General features: G+C 39.1%; 1 protein-coding gene across 1 annotated transcript in view; it reads right to left on the bottom strand.

Annotated features, from left to right (window-relative positions):
- The window catches only part of atp8a1 (ATPase phospholipid transporting 8A1), a 106,846-nt gene that overhangs the window by 73,493 nt on the left and 19,215 nt on the right, over positions 1-14,138 (bottom strand). Inside the window, exons 3-10 of the mRNA XM_053324146.1 lie at positions 10,214-10,313; positions 8,398-8,496; positions 5,410-5,455; positions 5,239-5,279; positions 2,726-2,799; positions 1,409-1,478; positions 1,206-1,333; positions 269-380 (exon numbers count right to left, since the gene is read on the bottom strand). Coding sequence (XP_053180121.1) covers positions 269-380; positions 1,206-1,333; positions 1,409-1,478; positions 2,726-2,799; positions 5,239-5,279; positions 5,410-5,455; positions 8,398-8,496; positions 10,214-10,313 — 670 coding nt within the window. The remainder of the gene's footprint in view (positions 1-268; positions 381-1,205; positions 1,334-1,408; positions 1,479-2,725; positions 2,800-5,238; positions 5,280-5,409; positions 5,456-8,397; positions 8,497-10,213; positions 10,314-14,138) is intronic.

Genomic DNA, 14,138 nt, shown 5'->3' with positions numbered 1-14,138 from the left:
GTAACACATTCATTAAAAGCATAACATATCAGAAGATTAGAATTTAAAATTAAGACAGACAATGTTAGGTTCGGTTACATACATATCATGATGATAGATATGTTTTAAATACAGCAAATATTTACTTGCTGGTAAATGAATTACATGAAAAAGTAGAACTGCTCCAAAATAAAAAATCTAAAAGCATCACCTTTTTACCACACTGATCAGTAATTTCATTTTGTAACAGCAAATAATACTCTCCAAATACAATGCAAATGTACTAAACCTGCATGAGCTTTGTGTCATGTCCTGTGTAGACCACCACACCGTGGACCCACTGGGTGTTCCTCAGCTGAGCTCCTCTCAGTAAGATCTGGTCTGGACCCAGCGGCATAGTACTGTAGTTAGAAACACCACAGCCATGAGTACAGTGAAGCACTTTTCATTGCAGAACAACAGGCTAACAATGTTTCATACAAGGTGATATAAATATTATTTAAGTATTTGGTTGACAGTGATGGCTGCCACATTTATACAACTAGTCATCATCCTTTCATCTTTTAATTTAACATGGACCTTCCTGACTTCTTATGGATATATATGACAACATTAATAATAACCAACATTATGATGTAAACAACCTATTCCGACAGGTTCACTACACAGCCACTATAAATCCAGGTGATTGGTTTTTCATGATGCCCTGACTTGTTCATGTCAGTCATTTTGTAAACACAGCACTAGAATGGAAATTTACACATAAGTTATACAATAAAAATTCAATTTGAACATGTAAAAACATCCATGCCAGGAGGAATTTTCATTTTCAGTTGCTGATAAAACAGAATAATGAGGGAATAAGTTTCCACATGTGAAAAGATTTACATCAATATGGAACAGATTGCAGATCAAACTATAAACATACTAAAAGCCAAATGTAGCATTTGGTAACAATGCCTCTTCTCTACTCCTAGAATCAAGCCACAATGTTAAAAAAGCTGCATGTAGTATATACTGTAGTACATTTTCCTTCCAAACAAAGCCTCCAAAGAAAAATCTAATTTAATATCACTGCAGCAGGTGCTTTCATTTATTCGGCAGAAAGATTGAATAATTTCTAAAACCTCATAATGCACTAATACTGGCACTGCTCCTGGATAATGGGCTATTTAGTTGGTAAGTGGGGCAAAGAGCCAGACACGCAGCTCTGCACCAGGACCCACCTGTGTCTATCCAGCCGGATGTTCCCAACAAACTCATACAGATGGCGGTTTGGGCTCTCACATTCCATCCGCCCAGAGAGACGCATCAAATTGTCGATGTCCTTAATTTCTGCGGTCACTTGGAGACCCTGTTGATTTATTTATGGTCACAATTGCATCTTCAATGTAAACAATGAAACACAAAAAAAGGAAAAGATGCTCACTTGTCTGATTTTAAGGTTGGTTTCTCCATCCAAGTTAGATGTTTCAATGTAGCACATACCCTGTGGTTCACTGTTGTGGAGAGGGAGAGGAAGTACAGACTTTGAGTAGAACTAAAATAAACAACAATAAACTGGTTCTTAATCATTTCTAACCTCAGTCTATTAAAAATGTTATATATTACTGTAAATCAATTAGCAAAAGTGGCACTAATTATGCCCCTGCAATAATTAACATTAAAATCAGTCTCGATCATTTATAAATCTAACTGATAAAATGAATCTGAAGTGGAAAAAGGGCTTACAAAAAGGACAAGAGCATACTAGATCACTGCAAACAAAGATGCTGCATGCCTGCCTAAAGGCCACTCCGGAACATAAAAGTGCATCAATGTTTTACTGAGTGAGAGATGTCATTTAGGACAGACATAACATATTTGTTTGCTTCTAGCCCTAACTTTAACTGTCTATAATACACTGCAAAAGGAACAGAAAGTGGAGAGAGAGAGAAAACACACCACAATGGGGTGATATGAGAAAGCAGGCATGCTGAGCACAACAAACAGAGCAGACAAATGGGCCTCTGACAGACTCCGGGCACAGGGACAGAGAGTTAGAGCATGCCGGTGCTTAAGGTGAGCTGGGTCGCTGGTTAGCTACTCTTTTTAATAGAGTGATTTATGCATACCGAAGGCCGGTCCAAACACACACAGGGTAGAAGGGAAATCAAAAAGAGATCTGGACCCTGAAGCCCAACCACAATCAATGAGGTGTAGACTCTGCTGCTATTAGCCATCAATTGAGAGCGTTGTTTTGAGGAAAACAAGCAGGATCCTGCTGTGATGGCCAGGAAGTGATTTCCTAAACTTTTTTTAAACTGGCACTATTCAAAAAAAAACCTGTTTATACTAATTGAGATTTATAAATCAAATGGTAGTGACAGGTTACTGAAAGAGCAAAAAACGGAAATTCCAAGCTTCAACTTTTCATCTTGGAATGTGACTGCATGCAAATTGTCACGTCAAATAAAATGCTACATTCAGGGTGCCATACAAGCCATGCAAGGTTGAGAATGTGGGAAATATATTCACACCCAAAAAAATGTTCCTGTTCTGTAAAAATATGTGGAAGAAAAATAGAAAAATGAAAAGGTTTGTCTATTTTATCTGGAATTTGCCGACATAATCACCCTTCCTTCCTAAAGTATGAAAATGAAATATTTCTCATGTGTGTCAGGAGTGAGAGAAGTGCTAAAATGTCTTGTCCCAGTTTACACACAGCCCCTATCTCTCCCACAGCTGTGGTTGTTGGTTTCCTGACCTGGACGACAGTATGACGAGATCAGCCGGGAGGTGATCCCCGTTTGCAGCTCTGACTACTTCCCCAACAGCCACCTGATATTACCAACCAAACACCAGCAGGGGGCGAGAGAGAGTGCGTGTGGCAGTTGATCGCATGGGCCGGAGGGGAAAAAAAGGAGGGATGGAGAAGGTAGAAACAAAAAAACACAGACAGACAGACAAACATCAAACACATAAGGGGAGAGAGACAACTGTTTCAGTTTTGGGAGATGAGAAGAACACAATGATCAGTCCTGTATGATCAGAGAGTATGATTGGTCATCTGTTCTCCTTTTCATAAAACCATTTAGAAACACATAATGAAGTGACGCTGCTTGTAAAGGATTTATTTTTTCAAATGTAAGTCAAGATTAAATGCAGATGAAGAAGAGGACATTTTTGAACATTATCCTGGATACATGGTCTGCATTTTGAATAAAATTTGACTAAATTTGAATCTGAAACATCTTAAAAGGGGGATATAGAAACATACCAGGCAACAAAGCCCAGTCCATACCATAGCAGGTCCAAATGGTTTTTGAAAAGGTGAAGGAGGTAGGTAGGTTAATGTTGACATGGTCGCTCAATTCTAATTCAAAATCACATTACCACTGCCCCACCTAGAGAAATGATGGCCACCACATCACTTTCCTCAACTCTTTAAGTGCTTAAATGTTGTGTTTTTCCACTAATATTACCATACAGATATTGAAATGAAGATTTTCAATCACAGGATTTGACAATATTGTGTCATTACATTGTCTAACCATCATTTCTTTTGGGTGAGCTGAGAGAGAGTAAGAAAGGAGAAAGAGGGGAGAAGTTCCCCACAGTCTGGCAGCAGGGTGGACTCCTATACCTGGACGACAAAATGACAGCATCCGCAGGAACGAAATCACTGCCATTTACTCTAATAATATCGCCCACTTCAACCTGTGAAAATAAACTGGTTACTGCTGTGCACTGCCTAGAGAGACAGCATAAATGGAAACATGAGTTCAACATCAAGAGTAGAAATGCACAGCTGAAAAAAGAAAAAAGGCAAGTACATTAAAGCAGTAAACATAATACAATAGTGATGAGAAGATACACTGAAGAAACAGCTGGAGTCTTCTTTTCATTATTGTTGAACTTTTTACCTAGCATGTACAACCATTCATATTCATATTTATTCATTCAACATTTTCAGTGAGAAAAATTGTATTCATCAACATCTTCCATTGTACAAGCAAGTAAGAAAGGAGACATTTAATACAACTGTTGTTCTTCTGTCAAAATGTCTGTTTATCTGAACTAATCACAAAAAATGAATTATTAAATAATTTAAGAATTAAAAGTATGTGGTAAATGGAAACCGCAAGACAAACAAAAGCAATGAAAATGCCTATCAATTATTGTCATTTCTTTTTATCACAGTGGAAAAAGAAACATCACAGTCAACATCATGATTTTAGCTTGCGTGTTTAGCAATGCTGATTTTGTTTTAGCCATATTCAAGCTGTACTAAAAGAACTGAATGAACTTGGAGACCAAACCGAAATCTGTGAGACAAGCTGCTTTTACAATATGCATGTTGAAGATGTAAAAAAAAAAAAAAACATTAAATATTTAAATCTAAACCCTTTTTAGAGAGAAGGCGAGGAAGATTCATATAGCAGGGAATGACAGTCACACAATTTATGACTGCTGACAATATCAAATATTTGATGAGTTAATATTGATACCGCTGACACTGTGCTGATTGATGTTGACAAGTTTTGACTACATAATCCTATCTTGAAAACTCCCTGAACTCCACCCTTCAGAATCTCTGATGCATTAACTCTCTAATGCATAGTTGTTACTTGTTTGTATAATGTCTCAATGTGACTCAACTGTCCTCTGTGATAACGGATACACCCACGCGTCTGCCGATTGGTCTATTTGTCTATTTTGAAGTTATCTTGATATATACATTTTCTCATGCAGTAATCATAATAATGTTCAATCACCAGCCAAGTAGTTGAGATGGCAACATCGGACGTAACATATCTTGCTGTTACTTAAGGTAATAAATAAAGTTCTTGTCTGTCTCATACCCCCGAGAGCAGAACAAGTGATTCAGTTTTTATTTCACTGCTAAATGCTGAATGTACCTCCTAATGGATGAGGCAGTATATTAAAGTACAAATCTACTTTATTTCTGCACTGCCTTGTGTTTTTTATCCACTTTCTGCTTTTATCCAAATTGTTCCAGCCACAGTAATAAAATAGTTTCTTTATGAGGGAAGAGAGGAGGCTGCTCTCTGGCCTCCAGCGTAGCCTTCAAATGACCATCCACATGGAAACGCTGGTTTAATTAGTGGCTGGATACTAGAGGGGTCAGAGTGTGTGTCTGTGTGTACACAGCGTGTGATGGTGAAACTGGTACAATAGATGATGAGTTTTGTGCTCCAGATGAATAAGATACAGACCAGTGAAAATGATCATTAGTGGCACATTGTGGGTACATACCTTCTCCCAGTGCACAATCTCCCAGGCACCATTCCTCAGTACTGCAGTGAATAATGAGAGACATGGGGTAAGTTACAATGAAGTGGTAAAATAGACAAAATAAGCAGAGAATTTAATGACAGTATAATTTGAGACAATTTACAATGCTTCCATGATAAACATTTTCAATACCTTGACATTCTTTTTTGTTGACAACGTTGTCAGCTTTGTGACGTTTCTGTAAAGGAATGCAAATAGTAATAAATAGCCTGAAGAATATGACTCTGTATAGTCTGTATAGAGAGAGAGAAACAGAGAGACAGAGAGAGAGAGCAAGAGAGAGAGAGACAGAGACAGAGAGACAGACAGACAGACAGACAGAAGAAGACTAAGACGGGGCTGCAGTTGCAAGCTGAAGCTGTAATAAAAAGGTCTGTCACATGAGGCAGGACTGAAGGCTGTTCTACATCTGAGAAGTTCAATATTTAACATCATTTCTTAAACACGGAAAATAACATAACTGGCACAAAAAGTTAACTGACTTTTGTCTGCATGTCTCATTTTGTTACCTGTTCCTACCTACCATATCCTGCACTGAAATTAAGGGTGTTAATTAAATATTAACACCCTTAATATTTAATCAAGTAATATAAACAGTATTTAAATTAATGTCGCTTCTACTCACTTACTGAGTAAACTATATCATGTGTACTGTGTGCAACCACACCAAAACACAGATCTGCAGTGTTACTACTCCTCATGTCCCTCTTGTCTGCAGAACAGCCATGCAATCAACTGTGGCTTCAACAGCTGATTCCAAGGGACAGCTTGTCAACTAGCATCACGCTGAGTAATAATGTGTTGCTGAGGCCATCTCATACAAATAATGACTTTGATTGAAAAATATGGCTCCTAAAAGTATAACTTGCTTTTAGGAGGCACATTATTTCTTCTTCTTCTTCTTCTTCTCTTTCTTATACACCCACTCTTGTCCTCTCTGCTTTCTACGCACTTCCTTCTTTTTCAGGCTCTAGTTGAGTCAAATTTGATTTAATATCCCTGCAACATGCAGTAGTGTCTAATGAATAGGCCTGCAGTGTCGCATGGCTTCAGCCTTTCACCAGCCGCACTACGCCCAGAAAAAGTTTGCTTGTAGAGACCTTCACGAAGCTCATTCATCATTCCCTGTGTAAGAGCTGTCAGCTAATTTCACTCATCCATGCTATCTGCTCTCATTGTACAGACCCTCCTCTATTCATACAAGTGTAGTAAGAGTAGAACTGTATTTATATCTGTTACTTCACAACTTTTCCTGCCTTTCACCCTTCTCATATCCTCTCTCGCTCCGTCCTTCCCGATGGACATTGAGAAAAGGAGAGATACTGTATTTAGATGATGTGTGTAATTGCGGTGCAGTGGAGGGCGAGTAGCACACAGGAGGTTATGCGTAAATACTGCAGTATCAAGCCTCTGTACACTTGTGCCATAGAGGGGGTGGTAAAAAGGTAGAACATCTGCAATGTTACCTTGATTAACCTGCTAATGTGGCTTCAACATAAACCTTAAGAGACAGTGAGCAATGACGGAGGAGCTTGAACCACACAAAATCTCCCTTTTACTCCCACAATGTTTTAAATACACTGCATCTTGTGATCCACAGTATTGCATGTTAGTGTGTCACATTTTAAGCTGAATAACAGCTGAACTTTGAAGCAAAAACAGCCTGGCTCTGCTGGAGTAGAAGAGGGCAGCAACAAGGTAAGATAGCGTGCTATACAGTATGTGTCCATAGTGCATGATTCATGAAGTTACGGGTCGATGTTGCCCTGTCAGGTCAACCTGTGAGGGACAGCGCAATACAAGGAACAGACGTGTGTGCAGGTGACCTTCAGCTATAAAGACAGAGTCATCACCACTCCGTTCCCATGTTTTTCACAACAGGCCAGGAGAAAAAGTGCTGTGCTGGTCCCTTCAGCCCAAGCTCGAAGCTAATAGTATAGAGTAGCTGTCCACTGGGACCTGCATAGAGGATCGCATTGCAGGGTCACTGCAATACAGTAGAATGAAAGTCTCTCACTTTGTTCAGACAGGCTTGAGTGGACTACTTGTGGACAAAAAGTAAACATATTTTAAAACCTTTAACTTCATACAATAAAAAGATTTTACCAAAATGAAATAATACTGAAATCAACTTTTCATACTAAATATAATTGCACAACCTTTATTCAAGCATCTGTTTAACAGTTCAGACTTGCTTGAGGGCAGATAGTTGTTTTGTTTTGTTAGTCCTAACTGCCTTTGTGCATGAGCATTCAGTATCTAGGTTAATTGACTGAATGAGTACTCTGGGTGCAGCAGCCACAGCTGTGACCTCTGATATAAGTGTGTGAGTGTGTGTGTGTGTGTGTGTGTGTGTGTGTGTGTCTGCTTATCTATGTCTGATTGTGTGTATATGTAGGGAAACATCCTGCTGTGGTCATGTAGCCATCACTGCCTCCTCTCTGCTCCACAGGGAACAGCTCAAATCTCAAAGGACAAACTAAAAGAGACAAACCATAAACCCTACACACTCCCTATAGCGGGACAGTCTACTTCAGTGAAGGGAAGTCATTAAACAGATAATCACTGACCCACTTTATCAATAAAGTGGTGTCAAACTTTTAGAGAATTTAATTTTGCTTCATGAACTCACACAATGATGTTTTTATAGTTACTACATTAATGCAGTATGTAAATGACAGACTGATAAAAATGATCAAATATATGCTAACATTTATCTTCTTATCTGCAAACAATGAAGATACGATGTACACATTTTTTACCACATTCTACAACACATGGTAATGTAATTTTGTCCATACTGTCTGTAATCATTGAGGACCATGATGTGAAAGCTATGATGGGAAAATTCTTTAAAAGGTTGTTGATTAGTGTTTTTAATCAGTGCCTTGCTGATGTGTGCATGTCTTAACTGCCTGCAGTAGTTTTTCTAGGCCAGATGAGGGCCTGATGTAATGTAACTTTTACAGAAAACACTGTCTGACAAACACACTTGTACGATTATACATCACATATAGTTTGTGTAGTTGGTAATACTAATACAAAAAGTAATAAAGATTAATAAAAAGATCGAAAAGGAGAAACACAAAGACTTAAATAATATGTGAAGTGTTGTCTCACCAGATCCTCAATGATCTCCTTGACTGCTGCCACCACCAGGATGAAGAGCAGCGGCACCAGTGTGGTCCAGCGACCAGTGGGAGACACATCTGGGATTTGCTGGAAAAAAATAAAAACGAAAAATTATGAGAAGATGGAATAAAAGAAAATTAAGTAAATCTTTTTTGTCAGAAAATAAGAACATTGCAGAAACTTTGAGAGGGTTTCATGGCTCAAAATAAGGTGGTTCCTAAACCCATCCTGCTGAATACATTTGCTATCATCTATTAAAAGTATGACAGTGGGCAACAGCAGAAACCCTATCTGTGACCTTAGTGGATCACAGTCTTATCAGCTTGTTAGGGAGTTTGAAATGGTTTTTGTTCATGTTTTAGCAACACAAACACTCAAAATGATGGATTTGTTTGTGTCATCAGTGGTGTCTAAGGGCTCTCCTTGAGTGGCCTGGTTAGAATGGGTCAAAGGTTGGATCAATGGCACGATCCCAAATTTTGGAAACAGCATTTGACAGATAACAGATAAATGACAAAAACATATGCAAACTCCAAACTTAAAGGGAGCCTCGATTTACCTTTGAGTATTTAATTATTTTCCTATTTCAGGTCTTCCAAAATGAACAAATGTCAGCATAATTAAAGCTAAACTATATCACTCTGACATGGTTGGAATTAAACCAGAAACACTGCGGTTTGGCTACCAAAGGGCTCTAAGGAAACTTAAACAAAATGGATCTCTCCTCTTTCTCATCTGCATAGTCCTTTTATTCAAGGTTGCAACATCAACAGGGCAGGTAATGAAGATTCACTGGCTGCTTTTCAAAGCAGCAACTTCAAGGTCACTGGATAGAGCCCCTTCCCTTCCTCAAAGCTCTCATTAAAGTGGGCGAGTCTGTCAGCGCGGATATAGGTAAAGACGGACTCTGAATCCTGTGAAACCTTCCTTCTCTCCATTATGTAATATTTTCTGCTAAGCTTTGAAGACCTGAGACAGGGATTTGGGTTCCTTTGAATCATGTAGTAATGATTGGTGGTTGAGGCTTTAAGTGTTCTTAAAAATGGATTAATGTTGACCTGTGCAGGCAAACCACTGCAAACCTTCTTGGGTGTAGAAAGTCTTTGTTCTGCTAGTATTTAAATCACAACAGTGACAGTACTGCTGGGATCTGTGGCTGTTTTTGGGCAGTAATCAAAACATGAGCAGAGCCAATAATCAGCTGGACACTGAAACTCTGCCCAGGAGAAGCTTATTCCTGCAACAAATTTAATTTAAACGTTTTTTTTTTACATCACCCGGTTAATCTACTTGTGGCTCCAGAGCTGTTGAACCTATTCTCTGTGTTGTCCAGGTCTCTTTTAGTTTCTGTACTGCATTATAGTGACACAGGTACAGTGAAGGACCAGAATATGACCATCCACTGCATGAATACATTTTCAAGGCATGTGATATGAAGTATAGTGTGTTGAACCTGCAGACTAATCTAACACGGGCACATATAGTATTGAATCTATTATTCATTATGTGTGTGTGTGTGTGTGTGTGTGTGTGTGTGTGTGTGTGTGTGTGTGTGTGTGTGTGTGTGTCATGAAATTACAGACATGACTTTGGAACTAGTGTCTAGGTCATTGCAAACAGCAAAAGAAAAAAGACCGCAGCATACTGATGGCAACAAATACAAAATTGAAGCTGGGTAGAACAGTGATTTAACATTAATAGGGAAGCTTGGTTGTTATCTTTGTATTCAAATCTGTTGGGTCATATCTCTGCCTCCCTCCTGACATTGTACAGACATAGAGGCAGCAGCAACATCACATCTTACCTGCAGGAGTGCAATGAAGAGAAAGAAAGCATTGGCCGCCCTCCTGAACTGCGAGTAGAGGAACCGAGGAAGGAAGGTGAGGACATTATATTTGGCCGTGCTGAAGACCAGATCAAGCAGCAAACACGATGATGGGTGGAGGAGGACGAGAGAGAGAAGGAGACAAAATAGAGAGAGAGAAACAAACAAAATGGTTAATTCTTGAGATCTGAGGAGCCATTTTTATGGTATTACCTGGTTCACATTTTCTCAAGTCTTAATACATGACTCACATGCTATATGTACAACGTGTTAAGTTATCAGTCACTATAAATGTTCCTCCTGCCCATATTGACCTTTTTCCAACTTAATCTCTTTGGGTTTTGGACCAAAAAAACTAATTTGAAGACATAACCTATGGCAAACTATGACAGACTAATTAATAATGAAAATAATCAATAGCTGTAGCTGCCTGCCACTCAAACACATCTAAAATAAACACTTCTTTGCTCCTGACTTCATCGATTGTACGCAGTTCTTTGTGTTGCAGAGACAGGTGTGTCTGTGTTTGTGTGAGACTGATGAACAGCAGCTACCAGCAGACTTAATGATCATAAAGAATAATTAGGAGGAAGACGGGAGCTGGCAGAGGGGTGGGTGGGTGGGAGGGGGCGGTAAAGAGCTTCTGGCATGACATGAGGTATGCTCCCCGTGCTGCAGTGGGATTGGGGAGTTGGTGGGGGGAGAGCCACAACATCCCCACAGTCAGACCTCCAGTGGTCTGATTTACAACAGAGTTAAAGGGCCAGTCAGAGCAACCTCTTTGGGAGAAGATATATGCGGTGACGTATGGCAAGCCGCTGGCAGTGCCTTGCTTACTCACGCACACACTAACCCCATCACACATACACAAGCAAAATATCAGAGGATGTTGCCTCCAACTCATCCAAAGGGGGCTAAGCATATGGAGTTAACATTAGTGATACAACTGGTTTACTCCTGTAGGTCAGAATCATATCTGACTAACATGTTTTCTCCATTTTTCACTTGTGGCTCTCCCACAAGCGTGATGTAAAGTTACAGAAAACCGGTCAGACGTTGAGTTCATTCAAAGGAGTTTTCTATTCACTGTCATCCTGGCTGCCTGGTACGACAGAGCTGTCTGTGATGAGCGAGAGGGACAGAGTGAAAGCAAGTGAGTAAGAGTAAGGCATTGTTCTGACAGCAGTGCAATGTAATACCAGCCTCACAGAGGAGCCTGACAAAGAGCCTTGTCAGAACAAGGGTCAAGAAAAGACCAAAGCTATTGAGCTTTGTCTCATTCAGGAAAGTCTAGTTAGCTTTTAGCCTACTCTTGACATTTCAGCCTTTCCTGAAAAACATCATCTCTGGGTCACCTGTTACCTATTACAACAAAAACACATTGAAATATGAATCAGTGCTGACAGAGCAGAATAATACAGAAGCTAAAACAGGCCATTAAATTCTTGAATTGTGAACACTACTGAAATTGGAAAAACCCTGAATGTACAGTATAGCACAGAAACATTTCACTTTGAACTCCATCCATCTGAATTATTGTGGTTTGAATTTCCTCCTTAACTTCATGTTGAGCTATTATTAAAAAAAAAAGTAGTAAGGGAGGAGAATGGAGTTCCCACTTATGTGAACAGCTCTTTCATGGATAGTGTGTTATTAAAGTACAGTGTCATAAGAGGAAGCTTGGCGTTGGCCATCATGAACTGAGAAGCCAATGAACAAATTTAGTGACAATTTTAGTGTAAATACAAGGAAGTGAAACGAGGATGCATTTTGTTTGTCTCTTTGTGCGCCAGTGAGAGACAGGAAGAATAAAACATGTACTCCTCTCAGGCCTTTATTCTCACTCGCAGTGTTTCTCTCATTTCTAAAAAGAAACTTTAGGAAAACCAGGTGCATGATTCCCTCAGCATCTGATTAACATAAATGACTGTATGTTTAGTACAGTAGTCTAGTACATATTGTGCCATTCATCATCCAAATCCCTTAACAATACCATGAGTGTATTCATATTTAGTACAGATGAACCCACTGGGTGTTAGAACAACCAGGCCTGGTAGTGCTAATGCATAATTACTGCCATAGTTTATCCCTTGAGATACAGAGGAATAGTAGGTGGGAAATCTGGTGGCAGATTTAAGTTAAAAGTTGTGGCTTGATCATTTCTTTCTTTCAGTAAATTCCTGATCTCATCCTCTTGTTGCTTACCAAATCTTTTTTTTTCACTCCTCTCTACTCTCTGATCTCATGGGGCAGTACTATAAAGCATGCTGTGTCATAATCTCTAGTTACTCCTGTACACTGTGTAACTTCCTCCTCTGACGCAGGGCAAGATAAAGAGCTCATTTAACACTGCCCTTAATGGGTGATTATGGATCTTACATTTTATTTCCTGGCAATGCCCTGAGGATCAAGACAATATGAGAGGAGCACTTCCTCCACCCACTTAGAACTATCCAGATTATAGCCATGCACACTCAATCAGAAGACCTTTTTTACGCTATCCATCAGCCTTTCCACATCAGTGGAAATGTTCAACAGATCACAGTATACATTTCAATTCAATTCAACCTGGAGGAAAAACAACAGGTAATGAGCATATTCTCCTCTATGGTTTACAAAACTATGATTGGTAATGACAGTAGATTATGTTGTCTAAATGACATGGTCACGACCCTCCCATAGGCCATAGTAGACTCTGACTGGGTTGCAGGGGAATAGAGACAAATGTTAACCAGCTGTTGCCAGATGTGGACTATCACAGCGGATAAACTTCTATGAAAATCCCCCACCCGTCTTTATATTTGTGTTGCTTTAAACAAAAATTCTGTAAATGTTGTTTCTCTGCTGCAACACATTCATATAATGTTTTCATTATGGCTTGAAGCCATAGAAATATTTGGGACACAACTTCAAAAAATGCTTAAAATAAGTAAATAAATAAAATTCCCTTGAATAATATTTTGACCATACTAATTACATTTACCCAAACATTTCAGCATATGTCAACTGAGAAATAACAACACGACACATTATTCTTACTACTTTTAAATTGCAAATGTTTATCACACTGAAAGTCCATAAAAATAGAAAAGATAAAGCTAACATGTAAATAATGACTTACTGAACCCTTTATAAATGGTTTACTACTTCGTTAGTCATTCTCAGACAGCTGAAAGCCAGCAGGTGTTTCCAGCTGTTACTGTATATTCAACCACAAAAGAGATAATCAAATCAGTGGAGGCTGGCGGCTGGCCACTACAGAAGCCTTTCAGGAGTCAGAATGCTTTTTATCATTTGTTTGAGGGTTAAATGCATCAAAACATACAGAAATCCTGTATGGTAATTGCACTGGAGTGACGGTGGTTAGATAATCAATTTGACAAGAGTGAATTAATAGGTTCCTCCTTTTCAAAACAAACATTCAATGGAAACAGAACTGTACACTAAAATAGCATGAAGCTGAATGACTGGTTGGACTGGTAACCTCTACAGATGAAGTTACATCCTGTTTATATTTTCTTTTTAGATGTGCATGTCTCTGTACTCGTAAAATTGCGTGTTAACTCTAACTGTGTTGTTAAATTTTAGCATGTGGTGTATGTTATTTATGATATGGTGTTACAATGAGAAGCTCTCATTTGCTCACCATGACTTTAAAAGTCACCCAGTAAGCTGAGGAGGATGTAAAAATACCTTGATGTGGTCAGGTGACCACAGACATGATGCTCAGTATCTTCTGTGTAGTGAATGTGTGTCGTGTTTTTTGTGTCCATGTCTGTCTGTGTTTGTGTGTCTCAATAGTTGACGGACATGCACATACAGCTACAGCTGAATAAACAACCCACAATAATCTTTGTACATAATAGCAAAGCCATTGTGCCTGTCTGTTGTGAGGCTGCAGCAG

Source organism: Scomber japonicus, chromosome 8 (assembly GCF_027409825.1).
Source record: "Scomber japonicus isolate fScoJap1 chromosome 8, fScoJap1.pri, whole genome shotgun sequence".
NCBI lineage: Eukaryota > Metazoa > Chordata > Actinopteri > Scombriformes > Scombridae > Scomber > Scomber japonicus.
Note: the sequence above shows the minus strand (reverse complement) of the source record. Positions and strands in the feature narration are given on the sequence as shown.